General features: G+C 38.5%; 1 protein-coding gene across 4 annotated transcripts in view; it reads left to right on the top strand.

Moving 5' to 3' along the window:
• The window catches only part of apaf1 (apoptotic peptidase activating factor 1), a 185,268-nt gene extending 165,041 nt beyond the window's left edge, over positions 1–20,227 (top strand). For all 4 annotated transcript variants that reach the window (XM_087999560.1, XM_087999559.1, XM_043713623.2 and 1 more), the window contains one exon: positions 19,414–20,227. In XM_087999560.1, the coding sequence (XP_087855686.1) occupies positions 19,414–19,560 (147 nt within the window). In that variant the 3' untranslated portion in view covers positions 19,561–20,227. The remainder of the gene's footprint in view (positions 1–19,413) is intronic.
• Positions 20,228–26,488: the final 6,261 nt, after the last annotated feature.

The raw sequence follows: 26,488 nt of genomic DNA, 5'->3' as shown, positions 1-26,488 counted from the left end.
CAGATTGTAATAGCTTTTACTTGTATATATATTTTTTTAAATTGGTCAAAGTAAGCTTTTTCCTTGGAAGTAGAGGCAGGTGGAATTATGGGAAATGTGGTTGACCCACACAGGAAAGCACAGGTTCTCTGACTGAACGCTTGCACATACAAATTTATCAACTTAAACTGTTTTCTTGAACAGAATTATATTTGGAAGCATAATTCAGTTAAAATTGTAAATAAAATTACTCTAATAGCCTGACCTGAATTCATATGACAAAGTCACATTAAAAAGGCCAATAGAAGTTGTCTTGATAACTACAAAAAAGTAACAGATTTAAAGACTGTTTACAATTGGATGTGGTTCTCTAAAATATTAAAACAATTGCTGTATTGTCTATCGAACTGCACAAACGGCAATTGTATTAGTATTTTAGGGAATCATCCAATATAAGAATGTAAACAAAACACAAAAGATTCATAAACATAATTCTCTACATTATGAAGTTCAATCTATTTGCTTTTTGAACCTAAACTAAAACAAATTCAAATGCTGGAAATTTGAGACAAAAGCAGAAATTGCTGAAGAAACTCAGCAGATCTGGCAGGATCTGTGGAGAGAAAGCAGAGTTAACATTTTGTGTCCAGATAAACTTCTTCAGAACTGATTGTAGCTAGGAAAAGGTATATATGCGAAAGGTAGGGAGTTTATGGTGGGGGGGGAGGGTGAAAAGGTGTAAGCAATAGGTGGAGACAACCCATGGGAGAGGAAAATGGTTCAGTAGACAAGGGGATGGATAATGGTAAGCCAGGGAGAAAGAAGAGCTGGTAATGGGAACTGTAAGTAGGTGAGAATGGGTTGCCTCTGCTGAAAGCAGTCCACATGATGACAGGACCTGGAATATTGAGGTGGGTAAGGAACATGGAAGAAGGTGATCAGGCCCTAAACTTATTGAATTTAATATTGAGTCCTGAAGTGTGCAGTCTCTCCAAGTGGAAAATGAGCTGCTGTTTTCCCATTTTGCACTGAACTTTGCAGCAAGCCCAAGACAGAATTGTTGGCTGGGGAGCACAGTGATGTGTTGAAGTGCCAGGCAACCAGGAGTTCAGGGTCATTTTTACAGTCACCTTCACCTACTCATAATCTCCATTAACAGCATTTCTTTCTGTCTCCATGTATTGCTTATTCTCTCTTTCATCACCATACGTCACCCACACAAACCACCTACACATACCACCCGCTCTCGTTCAGTGTATATATACCATTTTTTCCTGGCTGCAATCAGTTCTGAAGAAAGATTACTGGACTGGAAACATTAAGTCTGCTTTCCACAGACGATGCCAAAACTGCTGTTTCTCCGCCGATTTCTGTTTCTGCTTATTGAACTTAAATTGGCATAGCAAGATGCACCTATACTTCTCATACTATAAGCATCATTTCCTATCACTGGATTCCTGTTTACATACATTGTGTCCAGCATAATCCAGTCCAGAATGTGGACTGGTAATGCCCTAATTTATATCGCCTATGTTGGAACAGATTTCTTCAATTTTTCCTCTAAGTCAATGCAGAGGACCAATACGTAGCATTGAATGAGGTGCACTGTATGCTGAAAAGAGAGCATTCCATTTTTTCACTGTCATTCTTCAACTTAATGAGCACATTTTTTTTTAAAATGCGAAAACAAGTGATGTCTAATTAGCGATTTATATTTAGTAGTGCACTGGGACACAGAGAAATTGGTTCTCAGTTACAAGTGAATATTGAATTTGAAATTTAATTGGGCATACAGTAATGTATTAAAGGTGCAATGCTTCAGTCTTCAAATGCGAATACATTTTTTGAAAAGAATACTCATCATGCTCCCTTAATTCATTGACACCTTGCTTCTCCGATCTTCAGATATCTGTCTTTGTGTTGTACGTTAAAATTGTCATGATATAGTAAGAATTGAAATGAAGCAAAAATTGCTCTTCACCATTGCATTACCAATGATTGCTTTTAGTACATCAAGCCATTAAATGTTGATCTGAATGAAAGCGCGTATTTTGAGAGAGTTATTTGATAGTACATAACTTGAATAATGCTGGAAAAGACTTATTTTTTTGAAGCTTTTGCACTCATCAGGCCAATTTGCAAGAAATACCTATAAAAGAAAGAAACACCATTTATATGTATGAAATGAGAGCCTTTATTGCCTGGCAAGTGGTCTCTGAGTAGGAGATACATTGCAATGAAGAATGCAGTGATTGACAGTTAACTGCCAGACTTTGCTTAGACTTCAATGAAAGGAATTTCAACACTGATTGGTTAGGGTGTTGCCCTGAGAAATGAAGGAGAGAATGGCTGTCACTTATTTTGTTGAGTTGAAATAGACATTGTGGCATGTTATTTCTGTCTGCAAAGATCAGACCCCTATTTCTTAATATATGTAGCTTCCAGTGCATGTAGTGTACGCTTCCAGTATGCCACACTGCAAGGCTGCAGTTGTAAATTGGTTGTCAGTGTAATTCTCAGGCACACAGGATTATGGGCAAAAGTTATCAAATTACAGAATCACATCTAATGTTGGACACTGTAAGTTGTGAGGTTTGCAAGTGTGATCTGGGTGGGTTCACCCAGTACCTAGCTTGTTGCAAGCTACCAAAGGAATATTCTGTTTGATATGATCTGTCAATATTTGGCACGTACAGCCAACATATCCAGCGGCACACCAGCACTGAAATTCACATGTCCCTTTAGTCATTTGTGTGATACAACATATTTTTGGCCTGGTGACAGGTATTGTTGAAAACCACTTGTGTTCCTACTATATAGATGTAGCAAAAACAGCTTACTTCACCTGTTGCTGAAACTTTTGAATACTTTGCTTTTCCAAGGTAATCTAAGGGTACTGTTACACTGAATAAATGTTGATTTTCCATTTTGTTGGCATTCTTGTGAATTATCCTGTTGAGTGCAAGACAAAAGCTTTGACGAAATGTGTTTGCTCTCAACTATGGGATAAAGATTGTTTTGTTGTGCTCTGTAGTAATCGACATGGATAGCAAAGCTCAACAATACAACTGGAAGCTAATATTCATACAACTGTATTATAATATAGAACCTTGTGCTGCTCTCTGATATCTTGCTTGTGAAGTTCTTCTTTTGTTGCGATCCCAGACCATTGGTGTCAGCTGCAGGTCATTTAACAACTAGGATGCAATTCTGCTGGACCCAAAGTATGTGCCGTATTCCTCAGTGGTTTCTTTAAATATGATGATCATTTCACTGATCGTACTTCCAACTATCTCCTGATTTGTTTCTGAAATGTCAGTTGCATCCTTTTATGAGGGGTTGGCTGTCTTACCTTACCAGCTTTATAGAACATTATAGAACATTACCAAGATAATGTAGCATCATGTGCAATTTATGTACTGAACATAAAAAAGAACCGCAGATGCTGGAAATCAGAAACAAAAACAGAAGTTGTTAGGTAAACTCAGCAGGTCTGGCAGCATCTGTTGAGAGAAAGCAGAGTTAATGTTTCGGGTCCAGTGATTTCTTCAGAACAGAATGGCGTTAAGGTAACAGACCAGACCATATAAGTATCAAGTGGAGTAGAACAACAGTGCTTCTCAGTAGTTGCACTGATGATGGTACCTGGCATGGTATTTTTAGGTAACTTTAGACCTCCTGCGTGGTACACACCACCATTCGATCTTTCAATCACATCATACTTTGCTACGTTGAATTTCATTTACCACTTTAAAGTTTGATCAAGGACCATTGGCAAAGACGATGACAAAATTTGTAGTTCCTTTTCAGATGGTCCTCATATCATGGACTGAGGTGCAAGTGGTACTGAATAAAACAATCTAAATCAAGCTTTCAGTGCACTTGAAAGCTGAAATGTTAAGCAAAGGACTCCTCTGCTTCAGTGACTTAAAGGATGAATTTGACTCTTTAAGGAGTATAGGACTCTTGTTTATCTTGGTTAGCAGTCATCCTTTAACCCATTCCAACATTGAGAGGGTAATGGACAATTCACTGCATTGCTGTTTGTGTTTTCTTGCCATGTGAAAATAACTGCTGTGATTGCTTTCATATACAACTGCATTTCTATATACATTATAAGTGAAGTGTTTTTAGATATTTTTTAAGTAATGATAAACACAATGTGATTGAAAGTCTTTGAAACCATCATTGAAACACACAGGATCTTTGAGCATACATTTACAGGGTTAACTTCATAACAAGTAGCTGTTTAATATAAAACAGAGAACTGTGGATGCTGGAGATCTGAAACTCCCAAAAGTAATTGCTGGTGAAACTCAGCAAGCCTGGAAGCATCTGTGGGGAGAAAGCAGAGTTAATGTCTTGAGTCTAGTGACTCTTAATACACAAGTCCTTTACTGCACGCCTCAGTGGGAACATTGAAACAAATAGTGATTGGAAACAGTGATTTTGCTAACTTTTCTGAGAAGATTCAGATACGCTTTCTAATTTTTTTTCATCCTGGTTACCAACTACATTCCCTCCTGTTCCTTAAAGTCTTTACATATCAGACTGTTCGTCGTATTGCTAGGCTGCACTGAAACAATTAAAAGGCAGGAGGACAATGCTTAAGTTTCATTTTTGGAGCACTGTTTGTACATCCTCCTGATTTTAAAAAAGCATGGAAGCAGATCACTCTCTGCAGTGCAAAATGGCACTAAGGACGAAAGTGGAGGGGAAAAAAGTAATAAGATCAAAGCAAAGCTTATGAACCACATAGAATAGGTAATAATACAGATTTTTGTTTTACATGTCATAGTTGCCAAAATAACTTTTTTGATAAGATTTTGTTGCTATAATCAAGTTTAGCAAGATTTCTTATATTTGTAAAGAAGCAAATAAATTTATTTTGAAATAAAAGATGGTGCATAATCAATAAACAAATTAAATAAAACAGAATATATTTACATCATGCATGCCAGGATAGTCTTACAAATTTGATTTAGAAATGTGGATTGAATAATTTAATCTCTTCTCATGAGGTGAAAATACCTTAATCCATTTCAGTTTATGCCTGATCTATGATATCTACTTCTTACAAAGCTGGTCCTCAAAAATTGGAATGCTTTCAGAACTTATTTATATATTCATTTTGATTCAGAACCTTTTTCTGTTTAATAAGATCACATTTTTACCAATGTATGTTTCACATCACAACAAGTAGCATTCCAATGCAAGTTCTTTATTTTGGAAACAGTTTTGTTAGTCAGAAGGTTGTTCTATTTTTAAAGAAAATCCTAGAAAAGATGGGGCAGGGGAAGATGCACTCTCTTTGCAAATATGGGGAAAGCTCATGTGTTTACATGTAATTATATTATTACAGATTTGCTGCATAGTTAATATTTATTTTACGTGTAAATTCACTGACCAAAATGATTTATTGTTAATCTTTTTGCTTATTATCATGAGGGAAAGCTATTGCTACCTTTCTGGTTTGACTTGCCAATGCCCAGCACATGTTTGTATAATATTGGACGGCATCAAAATTGAGTTCTTAATTTTATTAGTCATTTAATATGAAAAAGGGTGCTTCCTAATTTTAAAACATCTTATTAGAGATTTCCTCTATTTCAAACAGTGAGATACTCAACTGTCAGTTTCACAACACAACAAAGTAAGCTTTACTAAACCATAACACTATCTAGACAGTCTGCTTAAAAAATAAGTTGAACTGGCAGATTTAAGTGTACCCCCCCCCCACCCACCCACCCAAAACCCCCAGTGATGTCAGCAGCATATTGGCCAATTCTATGATATGATAGTTGTGTAATCTTCCATGCTTTTAGAGAGATGCCTAAATCAATTTTTGCCTTGTACTTTGGTAGCTGTGAAAGTTTTAAGTTATTGACTTCATCCTTCCTTGGATCTACATTGTCAGGCCTGTCACTTTAAGGGATTGCTGCCTGTGAAATTGTCTGACTTTGCCAACCGCTGTAAACAGCTCCAGAGATGAATGCAGCTGAATATCTAGTTCAAGGATCATCATCTAATTATTTTGTGATAGTTTTTAGTCGAATGTATGTTCATATACCATTGTCAAAAGGAGAAAGCATTTGACTGTTGACCTTGGCCTGTTGATTAAGAAATATTACTTCTGTACATTTCACCCACAGATGGTGAAGAGATGATTTTCAGAAATTTAACAACCACATTGATAGTGGACTATTTGTACTTGGGCAATTTTCACATTACCTGGTAGATACCAGTGTTGTAGCTGTACTGGAACAGTTTGGTGAGTTGGGGGTGGAGTGAAGGGGGCAGCTAATTCTGGAGCACAGGTTTTCAGTACTATTGCCAGGATGTTACTGGGTGCAGAGCCTTTGCAATATTTGATACTTCAGCCATTTCTTCATATCAGGCTGAAGACTCTGGTGTAGACAGTTGGGAATCCTTGAATTAAACCTAAAAAATTACTTGAAAGTCATCATTTTTGAATTAATCGATAGGATCTGAGTGCAGTCAATCTGTTGGATGTTGATTGTTTGGAACTCATTAAGATGCAGTGTAACATCACTAGCTATACAGCAAAAACAGACAACAGTGACAAGTATTGAATATTAGTCTAGATCAGGCAGGAGTTTGTGTAAACTGGTATTTCATCCTTTCTTTTACTCTTTCTGTTCTCTTCTCATTGTCCAGACCTTCTCAATTTCACAAACCCCTTTGGGATTGTTTGACACGATTTTTCTGTCAGCTAATCCTTTGTCACCACCTATTGTTCTGAATTTAACCAATGTGTTTAATTGTACCGTTTCAGGGATTAAAGTCTCTTAGTCCTATGCTGATTTACTGAATTTCAAAATACCCTGTTGTGTCTTTGCTTAAACTTTGGGTTGACACGAATCTACCTTCCAGTAGCCCATGAGCTTTAACATGCTTTCTGGCTATATTTGGTTAGTCTTACCTCCTAGTTTGAGATGAATTAAGAGAACCATCTTTCTCAAACTAGTGCTAACCTCCCCATAACAATCCCATCTCTGGTACACTAACACTATACACGGTTTCATTTATTCTATTGTCATTAATTTATGTTTTAGACAGTTAATTAGACCTATTAACAAGCATTGAAAATCAACATTCTGTGCAGCTGTTCTTATTTCTTATCATGATGTTTAAATACACGTCAGAGTCTTGACTAGTCTGTTCTGCACACTAATGAGATCTCCAACGATGACTCTTTATTCAAACTAGCTCACCTTATCAAATAATGATGATTCTCACCCCTGGTTTCTATGACAGCAAGGCTTGTAGTAAAATTGAATTTAAATTGGTAACCTAGACCTAACCTATTTGTAGCTAGTTTCATATGTGTACATAAAATAGGTGCATTGCTAATGACTAACATAATGCAATCCAGATAATAAATGCCTACTTGATATTGAAAAAAATCCAGAATACGAAGCCAAGCTTGAAAGAAAATAGAGATCTAGATTTTTGCAGACCTTTTCCACAGCAAAAACTATGGATAGCAGAAAATGTTGATGGATAGATGTTCATGGTGGGGAGCTCCTTAGGAAGCTGACTATCCATGTGCCATGGAAAACAATAAATTAAAAAATTGTAGCAACAAAAGAGACAGGTTGGAATTAATAGGTTAGATTGACAAAAGATATTTCTCAAGGGAGGGAGCAAGGACTGAAATTGACATCATCTGCATTATTATTAACTCATCTGTTTAAAACCAGGGAGAGCCTGGGGCTTTTTCTCTAGAGCATCGGAGGTTGAGAGATGACCTTATAGAGGTTTATAAAATCATGAGGGACATGGATAGGGTGAATTGCCAAAGTCTTTATCCCAGGGTAAGAGAGTCCAAAACTAGAGGGCATAGGTTTAAGGTGCGAGGGGAAAGATTTAAAAGGGACCGAAGGGACAGTTTTTTCATGCAGAGGGTGGTGCGAGTATGGAATGAGTTGCTAGAGGAAGTGGTGGAGGCTGGTACAGTTGCAACATTTAAAAGGCATCTGGAGGGGTACATGAATAGGAAGGGTTTCGAGGGATATGGGCCAAATGCTGACAAATGGGACTAGATTCAATTAGGATATCTGTTCAGCATGGATGAGTTGGACCGAAGGGTCTGTTTCCATGCTGTACATCTCTGTGATTCTAATCTAAGTCTTGAAAATGGAAGCTAGATATATAACGTACTTGATGCATTTTCTTATTATTTCCAATATTTTGTTTATTTATTATGTGGGATGTGGGCATCGCTGACTAGGCCATCATTAATTGCCTGTCCCTTATCTGCCATTAACAAGTGGATGGCAAGTTGCCTTCTTGAATGGCTGTAGTCCTTGGACTGTAAGTACATGAACAGTGCTTTTAGGAAGTGGGTTCCAGGGCTCTGACCCAGCGACTGTAAAGGAACAGCAATATAATTCCAAGTCAGGGTGCTATTTTGCTTGGAAGGGTACTTGCAGTGGTGGTGTTCCCAAATATTGCTGACCTTGTGGTAGAGGTTGCAGGTTTAGAAAATGCTGTCAAAGAAAATCTATTCTCTAGTTAAGCAAGATGAAAACTGACAGTACAGTATTTTAATAAGGTTCTGATAAAATATTTATAGTCTGACTGAAATATGTAAAGAAAATATGAAGCCTTCGAGGTGACCTGATTGACTTAATAAAGGAAATTGTGACTCCAAGGAACATGTTGTAAAATTTATTCTTGATATGCGGTAACTATGGGGTATTTGTTATTTGTATTTTAAAAAAAACATTCTTTATATAAGAGCTGAAGATGAAGCTCTTTGGAATGTTAAGGTTTCATTTGTTCCAAAGGAACATTTGGGATAATCAGCATGATTTCCTTAATCAGAGAATTAAACCCACTGATGATGAGAGAACAGGATGTATATAGGAATTCAAGTGTGAATGAATCACAATTAATTGTTGCTACTGGTCAGGTTTGTCTTGCATGTTTTTCTGCATTAGACATCAAAAACCAAAATATCAACAAGGTTCAGAAACACAAATGGGGAAGCACTAAAAGGAGCAATTCTTTGTGTGCTAAAGAATGTGAAGAATTAAATATTGTTTGTAAAACAACGCATATTGCAAAATTTCCACAACATAAGATAAATGTAAATATTGAGAAATGAAACATCAAAATCAAAGAATTGTTAATTGGATAGCCTTTGTAAAGATCCTGTCTCTTCAGTTACTGCATTTTTCTTATTCATTTTTTTTATGGCACATAGACAGTCAGCTCCCTAAGGAGCTCCCCACCATGAACATTTATCAATGAACGTCTTCATTGCTTATGAAGATCCTAACGTGCAGCTTGTTATAAAAGGGTTTGAATGACGTAGCAAGTAAGAATAAATATCAGAAACCTCTGGATAAACTTAGGTCAGGGAGCATCTGTGGAAAGAGAAACAAAGTTATAATTTTCTTGTCTTCAAATCTTCTCCAGAGAGCTGGAAATGTGATTGGATTTATACTGTTGAAGGGAACAAAAGGGAATATCAGAGCCACAAATAGAAATTGCAGAAAATGTCACTGAATCTGAAGTGGCAACTCTGGTTTCTCTCCACAGCTGCTGCCAGACCTGCTGAATTTCTCCAGCAATTTCTGTTGTGTGTTTGATTTCCAGCATCTTTGGGTTTTGGGGTTAGAGGGTGAGAGAGGTCAGATATTATCAGTGTCATAGAACAAAAGGCAAAGGGATTGATAATGACTATAGAGATGAAGCGTTGGCCCAGAACTAATATTAATGGCTGCAAGATAGAAAGAGAAAGCAAGAAAGAATTGTCAGAGTAATTGTAAAAGCAGCACTTAATTCCCAAAAGTATGCAAAAATGCCTGGACTTTGGGATATATGTTTGCTCGATGAGGTGGAAGGTTTGTTTTCAGACATTTTGTCACCATACCACGTAACATTAGTGAGCCTCCAGATGAAGCACTGGTGGCATAGCCCACTTTCTATTTGTGTTTAGGTTTCCTTGGGTTGGTGATGTCATTTTCTGTGGCAACGTCATTTCCTGTTCATTTTTCTCGGGTGGTAAATGGGATCCAAGTCAATGTGTTTGTTGATAGAATTCCAGTTGGAATACCATGCTTCTAGGAATGCTCATGCATGTCTCTGTTTGGCTTGTTCTAGGATGGATGTGTTGACCCAGTCGAAGTGGTGTCCTTCCTCATATGTATGTTAGAGTGGGTCATGTCTTTTTGTGACTAGTTGACATTTAGGCTAGTTTTCTGCCTGTTTGTCCAATGTAGTGTTTGTTACAGTTCTTGCAAAGTATTTTGTAAAGGACATTAGTTTTGCTTGTCTGCATCGGGTCGTTCAAGTTCATTAGCTGCTGTTTTAGAGTGTTGGTGAGTTTGTGGGCTACCATGATGCCAAGAGATCTGAGTAGTCTGGCAGTCATTTCTGAAATGTCTTTGATGTAGGGAAGAGTGGCTAGGGTTTCTGGAAGTGTTTTGTCTGTGTGTTGGGGTTTGTTGCTGAGAAATCAGTGGATTGTGTGCATTGGGTACCCGTTCTTTTTGAATACGCTGTGTAGGTGATTTTCCTCTGCTCTGCGTAGTTCCTCTGTGCTGCAGTGTGTGACGCCTTGTTGAAATAATGTTCTAATGCAGTTTCATTTGTGGGTGTTGGGATGATTGCTTCTATAGTTCAGTATATGGTCAGTGTGTGTTGTTTTTCTGTAGACACTGGTTCGAAGTTCCCCATTGGCTGTTCGCTCTACTGCGACATCTATGAATAGCAGTTTGTTGTTGTTTTCCTCCTTTTCAGTGAATCTTATGCCAGTAAGGGTATTAATGATGGTCTTGAAGGTTTCCTCTAATTTGTTTTGTTTAGTGGTGACAAAGGTGTCATCCACGGAGTGGAACCAAAGTTTGGTTTGGATGGTTGGCAGAGCTGTTTGTTCAAAATCCTGCATTACTGCCTCTGCTAAGAACCCTGATATTGGCATTCCCAGAGTGTTCCATTAGTTTGTCTGTAGGTTTTGTTGTTGAAGGTGAAGTGGTAAGGCATAGGTCCACTAGCTTGATGACATTGTCCTTGCTGATGAAGTTGGTGATATTTGTATGTGTCTTTGGTTCTTCTAATAATGCATTCAGTGTTTCCTTGACCAGGTTGATGTTGATGGATGTAAACAGGGCTGTTACGTCAAATTTCATCCTCTTCTATCTTGGTGTTTTCAGGAATTCTTGGGTGGAGCAGATGGAGTGGCGTGAGTTTTCTACTAAGTGTTTTAGTCTTTAGTATAGCTCCTTGGTCAATCCGTAAGTTGGTGTTCCAGGTAGCGAGACTATGGATCTGAGGGGGGCTCCTGGTTTGTGAATTTTCGGTAATCCGTAGAAATGTGGTGTGTTGGATCCATTTGATTTCATTTTTTGGAAGTCGGTCTTATTTATTTCTCCAGACTTTTGAAGGTTTTTGAGTAGAGTTGTGATTTGGTTCTCTAGTTGTGGGATCGGGTCTATCGCCACTTGTTGACAAGGAAGACAACTCATGCTGACCATATACTGAACTGCAGAAGCAATCATCCCAACACCCACAAATGAAGCTGCATTAGAATATGATTTCAACAAGCCATTACACACTGCAGCACAGAGGAACTACGCAGAGCAGAGGAAAATCACCTACATAGTGTATTCAAAAAGAACAGGTACCCAATGAACACAGTCCACTAACAAGCAGACAAAACACTTCCAGAAACCCTAGCCACTCTCCCCTACATCAAAGACATCTCAGAAATGACTGCCAGACTACTCAGACCTCTTGGCATCATGGTAGCCCACAAACCCACCAACAGTCTAATGAACCTGAAAGACCCTGTAGGGAGAGGCTGAACAGGCTGGGGCTGTTTTCCCTGGAGCATCAGAGGCTGAGGGATGATCTTATAGAGGTTTACAAAATTGAGGGGCATGGATAGGGTAAATAGGCGAAGTCTTTTCCCTGGGGTCGGGGAATCCAGAACTAGAGGGCATAGGTTTAGGGTGAGAGGGGAAAGATATAAAAGAGACGTAAGGGGCAACTTTTTCACGCAGAGGGTAGTACGTGTATGGAGTGAGTTGCCAGAGGGAGTGGTGGAGGCTGTACACTTGCAACATTTAAGAGGCATTTGGATGTGTTTATGAATAGGAAGGATTTGGAGGATATGGGCTGGGTGCTGGCAGGTGGGACTAGATTGGGTTGGGATATCTGGTTGGCATGGACGGGTTGGACTGAAGGGTCTGTTTCCATGCTGTACATCTCTATGATTCTATAATGTCATTTAGAAAATACCTTGCAAGAACTGTAACAAACACTACATTGGACAAACAGGCAGAAAACTAGCCACCAGGATACATGAATATCAACTAGACACCAAAAGACATGAACCACTCCCACTAATATCCTTACATACAGATGAGGAAGGACACACCACTTCGACTGGGACAACACATCCATCCTCGGACAAGCCAAACAGAGACATGCACGAGAATTCCTCGAAGCATGGCATTCCAACCAGAACTCTAACAACAAACACATTTGACATGGATCCCATTTACCACCCCCTGAGAAAATGAACAGGAAATGATGTCACCACGGCAAATAACATCATCAAACCAAGGAAACCTAAACACATAAATAGAAAGCCGGCCCTGCCACCAGTGCTTCTTCCAGAGGCTCACTGAAGATGTTACCTAGCATGGTGACAAAATATCTGAAAACAAACCTCCTAGCTCAGCAAGCAAACCTACATCAGAACCTCAATCTAAGCTAAATCTTCTCAACTCGCTAATGGCTGGAATTGCCCAATCCAGTCAAGAAATCCTGGAATACAATATAATATACTTTTAAAATGATTTATTTTATTCAGTGTCCATGATTCTGAGCAATAGTAACTCATTTTATAATATGGGCAAAGACTTTAATTTTTTGTTGTCACAATTACCCTATTAGATCAGGTGCCCTGTGCCACCTTACCTAATGAATCGACAAAGATTAAACTGACGCAACATGAAGAATATTGCGGTAAATTGAGATTGAACAGAAGTCCAATAAAAGGACATTCCTTTTAGGGAAGCTACCACACTAATGTACTGAGTTGTATATTAATAAACCATAAAGTTCTATGAGCAAACTTGGAATGGTCTCTGAATGACTGATCAATAATTTCCTACTATTTACCCAGTGTTTCATTTTTAATGTTCTCTTCATAACTTGGTTGTTTTTGCTGATATGATATTTTATCAATGAAATGAAATCAGATTAGACAGCAAAGTAAACGCTTGGGCATCTTTCACATAGAAGAAAGTAATTACGTTTCAATATTTAATGTGTTGGGGGGTGATGGCAGCAATTTCTTAATTACCTAAGTTGAACATTAATTATGAGTAGGATTCAGTAATTCCTAAGGTTTTTCCAGATTTTGGAATCATGCCACAAAGTTGTTTCATTGGGAGAATGAACTTTCTCCCAATATTTCTCCTTTTATGTGGTCAGAATAAGTTAACATGCATTGGTATGAGCAAACCTAATGATGGATAACTTGCTAGAGGGTCTGCCATTAGCAAGCAAATCTTTAAGATCCACAGCATGTTAGTTCCACACTGCAGGCTGCTTTTTTTTTCACAAACCTCACTCGATTGAATGTGAAATTCCTCTCCACCTGTGTGACAGCCTTAATACATCAGTTTAGAGTTCAGTATCTGACAGCCATCATTATGGAAAATTCCATGGCAGAGATATCCCTAGGTGTGAGTTCCTAGAAATAATGACTGTTTTTCAGAGCTTGCATGGATTTTTTTGGGTATGAGTTCGACGAACTACTTATGCAGTTCTAACATATTTAGCCGATTCCTTCTAAAAGAATGGCTTTATTGCCTTGAAATGATCTTTAAATTGAAGGAATCTGTCCTTATCGAAAGTCAATGTTGATGCAAATCAGTAAGGTCTGACTAACTGACTATGGTATTAGCTCTCTGCATCCTCGTTTCACCAAAGTGTATATTTTGAAAAATGTTTCATGGAAATGAAATGTATTAAAGCTGTCATACTGCAGTTTGACAGTGTTAGATATGTATAATTAATCAGCTTTGTTACAACAGCAGTGAATGTAATCCAAAGTAGTGTTAGCCATATATATATTGCTGTGTTTCTCCTGTGCATGTTAAACCCATGCAGTTTGTTTGCTACTTATTACAATGAGAGTCAGAGCAGCAAAAGTTCTTTAAGCCAAATATATTAAAATGCAAATATCTGGACAAAGAACTAACTTATTTCTTCCATTTGGACAAATAATACTTCATTCTTCATTGTTACTTTGATCATGTGTTAATTATGGTTAATACAATGAAACAAGCCTCCATATTTATTATTTTGCCAGTATTTATTATAGTTTACAAAATTGTGCATTAGTCCTTTTTGCTGACACCTTAAAAAAGAAATTGGTTGTAAAGTTCTTGGTATTTGTAACTTTTGCTGGGCATTTATAGAAGTGTGCAACTTGAATATTTTTTTATGGACTCAGCTTTTGGATCAACGTAGCACCGTTTGTTTCCCAGACTCCATAACAAGTATCCCCTGGTGAGGTTTCAAATGACTAGCTGAAAAACTATAGTTCTGTTTTGTGTACACCAAAATTATGCCTCCCTGAGGTTCGCCATTTAGAGTCATAGAGTCATACAGCATGGACATGGACCCTTTGGTCCAATTGTCCATGTTGACCCAAACATCCCAATCTGACCTAGTCCGCTTTCCTAGCATTTGACCCATATCTGTCTAAACGCTTCCTATTCATATATCCATCCAGATGCCTTTTAAATGATGTAATTGTACTAGCCTCCACCACTTCCTCTGGCAGCTCATTCAATACATGCACCACCCTCTGCTTTAAAATGTTACCCCTCAGGGCCCTTTTAAATCTATCCCCTGTCACCTTAAACATATGCCCTCTGGTATTTGACTCTCCTACCCTGAGAAAAAAGACCTTGGCTGTTCACCCTTGTCCATGCCCCTCATGATTTTATAAACCTCAATAAGTTCACCCTCAGTCTCCAATGCTCCAGGGAAAAAGCCCCAGCCTATTCAGCTTCTCCCTGTAGCTCAAACCCTCCAATCCCAGCAACATCCTTGTAAATCTTTTTTGAAACTTTTTAACTTTAGCAACATATTCCCTATAACAGGGAGACCAGAATTGAACACAGTCTTCAAAAAATGGCCTTATCAATGTCCTGTACGGTTGTAACATGACACTCAACTCCTATATTCAATGCACTGACCAGTGAAAGCAAGTGTATCAAACATGGCCTTCACCACCCTGCGACTCCACTTTTAAGGAACTGTGCACCTACACCCCCAGATCCCTTTGTTCGGCAACACTCCTCAGGGCTGTACCTTTAATCGTATAAATCCTGCCCTGCTTTGCCTTGCCAAAAAGAAATCCGTCACATTTTCTGAATTAAACTCCATCAGCCACTCCTCGGCCCATTGGCTCATCTGACGAAGGTTCTGTTGTATGCTGACATAGCCTTTAGTATCCATTGCATCACCAATTTTGGTGAAATCTACAAACTTACTAACCATATCTCATTTATTCACTTCCAAATCATTTATTACCAACGGTGAAAAGCAGTGGACCCACCACCGAACCTTACAGTACACCGCTGATCACAGGCCAAAGTCCAAAAAGCAACCCTCCACCACCAACCTATGTCTCATACCTTCAAGCCGATTTTGTATCCAGTTGGCTAGGTCCCCCAGGTCCCATGTAAGCTAGCCTTGCTGACCAGTCTACCATGCAGAACCTCATCAAACACCTTGCTGAAGTCCGCATTGACAACATTCACTGCTCTACCTTCGTCAATCATCTTTGTCAGTTCAAAAAATGCAATCAAGTTAGTGAGACACTATTTCCGACGCCATGTTAACTACCCCTAAACAGTCTTTGCCTTTCCAAATGCATGTAGATCTTGTCCCTCAATATCCCATTCAATAACTTGCCCACCACTGACATCAGGCTCACTGATCTATGATCCCCTGGATTTTCCTTCCCACCTTTCTTAAATAAAGACATCACGTTAGCCAACCTCCAGTCTTTCGCACCTCACCCGTGACTATTGATGATACAAATGTCTTAACCAGGGCCCAGCAATCTCTTCCCTAGCTTCCCACAAAGTTTTGAGATACACATGATCTGGTCATAGAGATTTGTCCACCTTTATACTTTAGTAATAACTTTTTTTTAGTATTCAGTTTTGGGATGTGAGCATTTGATGGCCGGGCCAGCATTTATTGCCCATCCCTAGTTGCCCTTGAGAAGGTGGTAATGAGCTGTCATCTTAAATCGCTGCAGTCCACCTGCTGTAGGCTGACCCACAATGCGCTTAAGGAAGGAGTTCACATGTCTCAAGTTGAGTAATGTTTAGAGACATAAAGCAGTTAGTCTCATATGGAACATTGGGCTGAAACTTACTTCTCATATTGCTCATTCCAGTCTGTGATCTAAAACAAATTCCCATTGTTCAACAGAAGCATGTTTCCTCAAGCTGGCACCCAAACACCAGAATTACAAAGAATGATTCAAATACCAATGGGTACTGTAAGACAGATGACTGGAATGTGTTGGGATTGTAGCTTAATATCATGAAACTTCACAGTCTGGTACAGGCATAATGTAGAGTAACATCTTAAAAGAAATCAGGCCTGATATGTCACCGCCTGCCATTATGTCCTGCTAACATCTTGATGTCCAGAAATATCAACAAGCCTTTGTTGAAATAGCAGTTGAAATCCGATTTGGCGGAAACATAAATGACACGTAAGCAGGAACCAGACAGGCTTATATCAATATCCAGTAGAATTGTATATAGAAAATCAGAGAATAAGTTCATTTTCTTTGATTTCTATTATTGCTTGGTATACTTAATATCTTTTCCTTCTGTCTCCACAGACAAGAATATGATCTAGGCTAACATTTAATTGCAAAGGCTGTTATGTTAAAGGTACACTTTTAGGATAAGATGAACTGCCCTCAGGGGAACCTACAAGAATTCAAGGCACAGTCCTGTCAGTGCCCTCACCAATATTGATACCATTAAAACAAGCTCATCATTATCACTGTTGTTTGTGAAACTTTGCTGTGGGCCACTGGCCTGCTGAGTTTCCTACAGGGTAAGAATGAGAACACTTCGAAAATGCTTTATTATATTTGAGATGTTTTGGGAAATCCTTATAGTGTAGTATTGTACACAAAACGCACCTGCTATCTAGTAAGTTTCTTATACAAGTTCAACATCATCTTTTTGCTGTTACGCTGTGTACACCTATCAATAAAGCCTTTAATACTGTATACAAAAACAGAAATTGCTGCAAAAGCTCAGTAGGTCTGGCAGCATCTATGAAGAGACATCAAAGTTAATGTTTCTAAGGAAGGGTCACTGTACCGGAAGCATTAACTTTGATTTCTCTTTTCCAGCAACTCTTGTTTTTGTTTCTGATTACAGCATCTGCAGTTCTTTCAGTTTTTATTTAATACTGTATACTTTGTTAACTGCTCTCTTTATTTATCCTGCACCTTTAATTATCTGTGCACATATATGCCCAGATCCCTCTCTTCAAGCATCCCTTCAAAAATACCCCTTATGTGATATTAAATGTCTATATTCTTTCTACCAAAATACATCACCCCACTTCTCATTGAACTTCATCTGCCTCTAATCCAACCGTTCCACCAATTTTTCTTTTCAAATGTTCTCCTGAGATTACGATGATTTCATATTTCTTATTGTCTGCAAACTTTGAAATTGTCCCCTGCACACCAAGATCTAGGTCATTATGATATATCAGGAAAAGCAAGGATGCCAATGCCAACCCCTGGAAACTCCAGAAAAAGCCTTCCGCCAGCCTGAATTCTTCTTTCCATATAACTTAGATTCCTGAAACCTGGCTTCATTATTGCCAACCCATTTCACATGCTTGCAAGCACATTAATATTATTGCTGAAATATTGCAGTCCATTTATTCAAGTGATAGATCAGTATTGGATGAGGGTCAATATTATCTCCTCTGATTTCTATTTTAGTATTTACCCTGGTCAACCAGCATTGCACAAGGCTACCATCTTACTCATTTTTTTAAAAAAAAATGGTTTTCCAGGACCTGTTACAGCCTATTGGAAAATAAACATGAAAAGAAAATTATATTCTCCTACAGATGTTAAATGCAATGAAAATGTTGGAGAAAAAAATGCATTAGTAAATCAGCTTGGTCATCCTGAGGCTTTTTTGTATCTTTATATTCATAGCCTGTATTTTACTGTAATATGCCAATATTATCCCTTTCTAAACATTACACAAAATAATCACCTAAAAAATCTGGCATGTATCCCAGATATTCTACACATTTGTCCATGTGCTGCATTATTCAAAATGGATTATTGCATGTATGAACTGTCATGAGAAATAGAACCATTATTTAAGTATTTGAGAGTTCTGAGTGAAGGCTTCCAGATTTTAAAATGATTTATCACAAGGACGACTAATATGTTGAACATAAATTGTGAAGTTTTACATTTTATTTTGAAATGTGTGTAAATGCTTCACTATAATAACACATTTATGCTTGAGAAAGCAGGTAGGTATGCTTACAATGCAAACTCTAACAAGGTGCAAGATATTGATGATCAACATTTGGTTCAGGAATGTTATCATTTTGCACAATCCACTTAAAGAGGCAAATGATTTCAAAATACCTGAATTGTTTTTAATCAAACGAAATTGGGCATGTATGTAATAGTAAAATAGATTATTTTAAATGTTACCATGAGCTAAATTATTTTTAATTACACTTAAAGCATTTTTCAGCATTAAGCTGAGATTTGCATGTTATTAAAGGTAAAGACGGCATAATCCTACTAGATCATAGACTGCTCGAGCATTTAAACCGAGGGCCAACACGCCTTGGGCGAGGTTGCAACAGAGAGTCCTTCTTGGTAACCTAAGCCAGTGCAGGAATTGAACCAATGCCATTGGTGTAACTCTGCATCACAAGTAACCCAGCCAGCTGAGCTAATCAATCCCCTTGGTATGTTACTAGAATATTGAGTAAACAGCCAATTCAGCCAAGTGAAACTTGCTATCAATTGAAACCAAGTTTCATCAGCAAAGTGTCATTTGGTGCTCACCACTGGTATTCCAGAGACACTGCACAAAATGGTAGATTGTGAATTCTTCATTCAAAGTTTATTTTCTCCCTATCAACAGTTAGTTTGAAATTTTACTCAAGCATGTGAGTAAGTGAGACTATTCTTTGGATTTTGGTCTTTTACCTTAGTTTCTCAATGACACAATAGAAGCAATAAATTCAAAAAAGTACAGAGATTTTATTCCATGTGTCACCAATTAATGATAACAGTTGTTCACAGAGGTGATCACAACTAAAACATTTTTTTTTCTTTTACAGTGGTGGGATATGAAAACTGGAGAATCTCTGCAGACATTCTATACTAATGGGACAAACCTGAAGTCCATATATGTTTCATCTGACTTCAAGACCTATGTAACTATTGATAGTATTGGAATACTCTACATCTTGAAAATGATAAACTGAAACTCCTTATTCTGGGGGTAAAAAAAAACAAAGCTTTTGTATTGCCACTAGGAGGGACTGTATTTATTGCACTTAAAATGCTGTCTTTGAATTTGTGGACAAAGCAGGATATGGAATGAGAGCCATTGCATTTTCTGATTTTTCATGCACAACATTATGCTACTCAGCCATTGGATGTTTTGAAGAACTAAGCTTAATGGGAAAGTGCCAAGAGGTTACAACAAGCCAGAACAGTGTGTAATGCTTTTTTCTATTATTCACAAACTCTGGGTTCTGTGATTGCACTGCTGATGTTTTATTGCTTTGAGACTGTGTGGCAGTGCGGATTTGAAGATTTGGAGCACAGTAAGCAGTTTACAAAGGTTTAGACTACATGATCAGTTTGCATTAAGTGCTTGGTGCTGTTCAATCAACAATTAACTTCTTCTCTGTGACCTTCTGTTCAGAAGGGGTGTTGTACTAAATATCTGAAACTTTTCATAAGTCTTCAACAAAAATGTTCAGATCATGTTATAATTCAGACTTTAAAAGAGGTCTACATTGAATGAAATCAGTGTTTAATTTACAGAATGTTGTGCATATTTATAATAGATCTGTTTCAGTTGTTTCTACTGATTTTTATTTTCATACTTGAAACAATTAAAATTTTCACAACTCTTAAGTTATGGATTCTGCCTTTGTGTGTGAATTATGTATTAAACAGTCTTTTTTGAATTGTGATGTTTCTTTGGAATAATGCTACATGCCAGATAGTGTCTTGCCATGCAGCTGCTTTCAGAATCATGGTGACAAGATGTGACTTGCCACTTCTGTTGTTCCCTTGATGTGGGTGAAAGAAACAGCTCTGAATTACCAGATTCTGAACCGTGTACTTAGTTCAAAAAGCAATCATTTATCCAGTCTCATCATAATACATAATAGAGTCATTAGGTCCAACTAGTTCATGTTGACCAAGTTTCCCAAACTAAACTAGTACCATTTGCCTGTGTTTGGCCTATCTCCTTCTAAACCTTTCCAATTCATGTACTTGTGCAAATGTCTATTAAATATTGTAACCGTAGCTGCAACTAAGATTAATTTTGTTTTCTACTCAGCAGAAGAGTTTCAAAGAAGTATTGCAAGCAACATTGTTCTGATTTTTCAGTTATTCTTGCTAACCTTCAATGGAACACTCATTATTTGCTCACGTATAGTGTGGACGAGGTGATGGTTTTGTGAAAAGTGCAGAGAAGCCAGGACATAATTGCAATAAGGCACAGTCCCCATTTTTAAACTATGGATTATGCCCTTACATTTGTTTATTATTTAAAACCTAAGAAAATATGACAAGCAAAGAAGTATGATTCATTTTAGCAAAGAGGTTTCTCTGCACTCTAGGCTGAGAAACAAAACATGCAAAAACTGAAAGTGTTGCAGCCCTGCCACTTACAAGAGGTTACAATTACAGCCTGATAGGTTTCCAAAGAAAATTTCAATACAAACAATGTGAACATGGAATTTATAAGGGCCGTGCTTTTAATTAGTGCATTCCAACCAGATTCAATTGATTTGTTGCTGTTTTAGGAATAAATAGTCCTAGACATCTGATACACAGAAAAAAGACCCTTTGGCCCATCAGATTCATGCTGACCAGAAACAACCACCTAACTATTCTAATCCCATTTTCTAGTACTTGGCCTATAGTCTTGTGTGCTTTAGTGTTGCAAGTGCAGAATTAATACTACTTCAATGTTATGAGGATGAGAGATTCCTGAGACAATTACTTCGGATAAACGTGTGCTTGGTGGGTAATGTAGTCCGTTGACCATACAGGTAGTTGCATTCCTGTGCAACACAGTGTTACAGAAAATCGCACAATAAAAATAATGAGGCCTCTAGGAAAAACAGGTAGGTTAGGGGTGAACAGCCAAAAAGTTCAGTAAAAATCAAATCAAAAATAATATTTTAATGCAAACAAAAGCACAGTCGAAGTAAATTTGCACATTCTCCCCGTGTCTGCGTGGGTTTCCTCCGGGTGCTCCGGTTTCCTCGCACAATCCAAAGATGTGCGGGTCAGGTGAATTGGCCATGCTAAATTGCCCGTAGTGTTAGGTTAAAGGGGTAAATGTAGGGGTATGGGTGGGTTGCGCTTTGGCGGGTCGGTGTGGACTTGTTGGGCGAAGGGTCTGTTTCCACACTGTAAGTAATCTAATCTAATCTAATCTAAATATTTATATCATATATTTTAATGAAATACAGTAAATTTAACATTTTAACACAAAAATAACTGACCAAAGCATTGTCTTTTCAAGATGCTCTTCACCAGAAAGTGTGTGAGCTGACTGCCCAAGTAATGCCGACACGGAAGTCCATTCCTCTCCAAGATTCTCCCACAGTTTGAAATAAAGTTCCTCCTAAATGTAGATTACAATTCCCAGTTTCGAAATAAGTTTCAAGGCTTGCAGAGCTGATTGCATTCCTGTCATAGCTGAACACACTGTGCATTTTGCAGACAGAGGATCCTGAGGCTGGGTTTTGCTGTTCAGGTAATGCCAGGGATGGAATCGCGTAACAGTGAACGGGAATTTGCTTTGTAACAACAAAAGTCCACAATTCACTTATCAGCCAAATCACATTTAATATATTATAGGGGAGCTACCTGTATTCATTGTCTTGAAGAAGAACCTTATCCCATGTGATGATTGTAGGGCAACCTCGATTATCTGAATGACGTGGGTATTTTATTCGGTACTTAAATATACAGATAGCACTGTTTACCCAAGCATTGGAATCTTAAGATCGAAATTTGGATAATGGATGTTCGGATAACCGAGGTTGTACTATATTTGACAATTTAGGTTTTATTGTGACATATACACAAGGCACCATCTTACGTACAAGTACCTAGATACAGAATCTTAAGAACAAGATAGTGAGAAAGAATAAAGTTAAAAGTTACACATTGCAGACCTTCTTGGTTTTAATTAGAAGTTCAACATTAGAAGTTCTTCAGTGCTTAGCCACAGTGGGACTGCACTTCAAGAAACCACCTCAAGACTGGAAGTCCACGCTGAGGCTATGCCAGGCCAGAGAGACTGCCACACCAAGCCAGACTGCCAGGTTAAGTCTGGAGTAGGCAAAAGGGAGAAGAGAATCCATAGAATGGCTACAGTGTGGAAACAGGCCCCTTGGCCCAACAAGTCCATAACAACCCTCCAAAGAGCATCCCACCTAAACCCATTCTCCATTACTGTACATTTATCCCTGACTAATGTGCCTAAACTACACATCCCTGAACACTATGGGCAATTTAGCATAGCCAATTCACATCTTTGGATTGTGGGAGGAAACCCACGCAGACACGGAGAAAATGTGCAAACTCTACGCAGTTGCTAAAGGCTGCAATCGAACCCAGGTCCCTGGTACTGTGAGGCATCAATGCCAAGCACTGAGCTACTGTGCTGCTCCAAAATGGTGGAAGAAAAAAACATGGAAAAAAAGGACAAGCTCCATCTGAACCATCCTATTCTGCTGCCACTACGATCTTGGGCAGTCTGTTTAATTTTAGTTGCATTTTGGCAAAATCTTTACATAGGGAAGGAGTGGGTAAAGAGAAATGCTACACTGGTACTTTGATTAATTGTCCAGGAAATAAAGTAACTGTTAGAATAGTCTGAGACAGCATATTTTTGGCAGTTGTTTGGAAAGTGGCCATTATTTTGCTCCATTTATCATGCATTTTTTGGAGTTTCCAGTTTGAAATGCTGAAGTTGCAGTGTGGATCAACTTTCATATCATTGAAAAATTAACCTCTTAAATTGCATGGTATTGTGAGACAAACTTCCATGTGAAAACACATAATATAGTGATGTGCAGAAACACGATCCATTTTGGACTAGATTGTCTTTTGCAGAAGAGGCTGTGGAATTTGTTGGACTGATTAAGATCCCGAGAGGAAGATATTCTACTGGCAGTTGGGTTTGATGTGATGCAGTAGAGCACCAGAAATGTCGAACCTGTTTTCCTAAGTCTTAGGAGTGTCTACAAGACCACCTGAGTACAATTTAAATTTACCAGTGTTGATTTAAATGATTAGCAAATTTAATCTTCAACTCCATTAAGCCAACTTTGAAACCACTTTTAAGTCAATCTAGAAAATTGAAGGCTTCAATTTCTTGAGCTGCGTCACTGCAAAGGAATACCAATAAAATATGCATTTTTTTGCTAGAATTTTGTATTGAATTAATCAATCGCATCACTGTTACATTTCAATACATTATGATGATGCTATTTTCTAACTATTTAAGGCTTGCCTTTCCTTCAATTAAGCTAGCATTTCTTCATTTGTTCATTAAGCTAGAGATCTTGCTTCCATTTTCAGAGCTTATCAATCTAAGTTACTGGAGCCTCCTCTTAACATGCAGCATAAACTCAAAACTCATCATTCTATCACTATGAAGAGAAGCTAAAGGTTTGTCTGTAAGCTATTTACAAAAGTTGTTCATTTGTATGAATCAGTCTTATTGATATTCACAGTCATTAATGTTAACCCGCTAAACTGACACTTTAATGCATCAATGTGGATATTGTAGGTAAATGCTTAAAGAGATTAACAAGTTGTCCCCTCATACTTTGTGCTCATTTGATCAAACTTAACCACCTTGAAGACACTGGAGGCCTGTGTGATTAAGTAGCTTTCTTCAGAGCTTTGGTCAGAGTATTGAGTACAGGAGTTGGGAGGTCATATGGTGGCTATACAGGACATTGGTTAGACCACTGTTGGAATATTGCATGCAGTTCTGGTTTCCTTCCTATCGGAAAGATGTTGTGAAACTTGAAAGGGTTCAGAAAAGATTTACAAGGATGTTGCCAGGGTTGGAGGATTTGAGCTATAGGGAGAGGCTGAACAGGCTGGGGCTGTTTTCCCTGGAGCGTCAGAGGCTGAGGGGTGACCTTATAGAGGTTTACAAAATTATGAGGGGTATGGATAGGATAAATAGGCAAAGTCTTTTCCCTGGGGTCAGGGAGTCCAGAACTAGAGAGCATAGGTTTAGGGTGAGAGGGGAAAGATATAAAAGAGACCTACAGGGCAACCTTTTCACACAGAAGGTGATGGAGGCTGGTACAATTGCAACATTTAAGAGGCATTTGGTTGGGTATATGAATAGAAAGTATTTGGAGGGATATGGGCCGGGTGCTGGCAGGTGGGACTAGATTGGGTTGAGATATCTGGTCAGCATGGACACGGTCCGAAGGGTCTGTTTCCATGCTGTACATCTCTATGACTCTAACTTTATTTTGTGGGAATATTTCAAGCAGCAAAAATGGTTAAAAATTTCTTTGCTCTCCATATCTTAACACGTGGTGTTAGTAAATATGATCGTACCTTCATCGATGTTTCAGAGAAGCTATTTCAGCACATAATTTTTTGTATGACATTTACATTCTAGAAATATGCAAGGAGTCTAATTTTCATACTCTGTTCTCCTAATGCTGCAAAGGTTTCCTTTGTGATGTTATTACACACTGTGCTAGTGCAAATTCACAGGATACTATACTGCAGGTTTCTAAAAAAATCAGCAAGTTGGTATTATGCCCGTGTTGTGTGCCTATGAAGGAGACAGACATTTTTGCTGTTAACAAAACAGCATAGGAAATAGGCAATTTACCTTGATTTGAAATTTGAGAGGTCCATTCAGAAATTTAATAACTGCAAGGAAGAAGCTGTTCTTGAACCTGTTGATATGCGTGTTTAAGCTTTTGTATCTTCTGCCTGATGGAAGAGGTCAGAAGAAATTATAACCGGGGTAGGAGGGCTCTTTGATGTTGGCTGCCTTTTCAAGGCAGTGAGATGTGTAGATGGAGTCAATGGATGGAAGGTTGACTAGGCTGTGTTCACAACTCTCTGTAGTTTCTTACAGTCTTGATGGGGATATAAAACATTCCTCATTGGCTTAGCCCATCAAATTATTTTGTATGGATAAGAGAAACACTATTTTAGTTTGCATATAACATAAACCAGCTTCTGGAAAAAAAGTCATAATTCACAAAAGCAGACCAGAGTAGGCCATTGGGCTTCCTACCGAGAAGAAAGAGTCCTTCCAAGAAATTGACCTACGGGAAAGAAGTAGAGCCGTTTATTTTGCCTGCAGACTGTATGTTCACTATAAGGGCTGTTCCAAAATAAAGTCAGAAACCTCCTACTGCAAAGAAATAAAGCAACTGAATTTCAACCTCCATTATTTTTTGTGAACCAAGAGAGAATCCTTAATGCCTGCAATAATTCTGACTACAATCTTGGGAGCTGATTGTCCAGCGAGGCCCATCTCGATGTGAGGAGCATCAATTCCATGTTTGAGAAGAAATTTGGGAGTTGTTATTTAAGGAGGATTATAAACGTTTTGTTAAACACTTTGTTAACAGCCCAACATGCCTCAGTTTTCTACATGCCAAACAAGCTGGACATTGAGAAACTGCAACATGGACATCAAAGCAGATATTTGGTGAATTTGGCTTCCTGCTTGCTCCAAAGGAGTTCTGTTTTACAGGCAACCAAACTGCATCTCAGGGCATAATCCACCGGCTAGAGCCATACATGGTCCACATACCTGGGGAAGGGGCACCTACAGAGTGTGCAGGATTCCCTGTCTATAGTCCTGTTAAGCCAACCCTCAGGGTATTGGACCTGCTTCTCCATGGTAACTGCTAACCTACCCATGGAGGCGCCATGGTGCTGCAGTCTCTAGGCAATAAGGGCCACTATATCCGACAGTCTTGTCTGCTACTCCTGGTTCTCCCTGTGCACATGGATGAAGTCCCGGATTGCTCACACTCCAGGGTGCTACGCTGTCTGGGGCTGAGCAGGTACCTGGGTTCTGACAGTCCTCCAAAGGTCAGTGCCCTCCCACTGTTTCTTCCTGAGCTCAGCCACAGAGCTGTTGCAGTGAGC

The sequence above is a fragment of the Chiloscyllium plagiosum genome, unplaced genomic scaffold, assembly GCF_037043375.1.
Source record: "Chiloscyllium plagiosum isolate Xiang-an unplaced genomic scaffold, Cpla_swu_hap1 HiC_scaffold_23, whole genome shotgun sequence".
NCBI lineage: Eukaryota > Metazoa > Chordata > Chondrichthyes > Orectolobiformes > Hemiscylliidae > Chiloscyllium > Chiloscyllium plagiosum.
The sequence above is the reverse complement of the archived record's forward strand: the minus strand, read 5'-3'. Positions and strand labels throughout refer to the sequence as shown.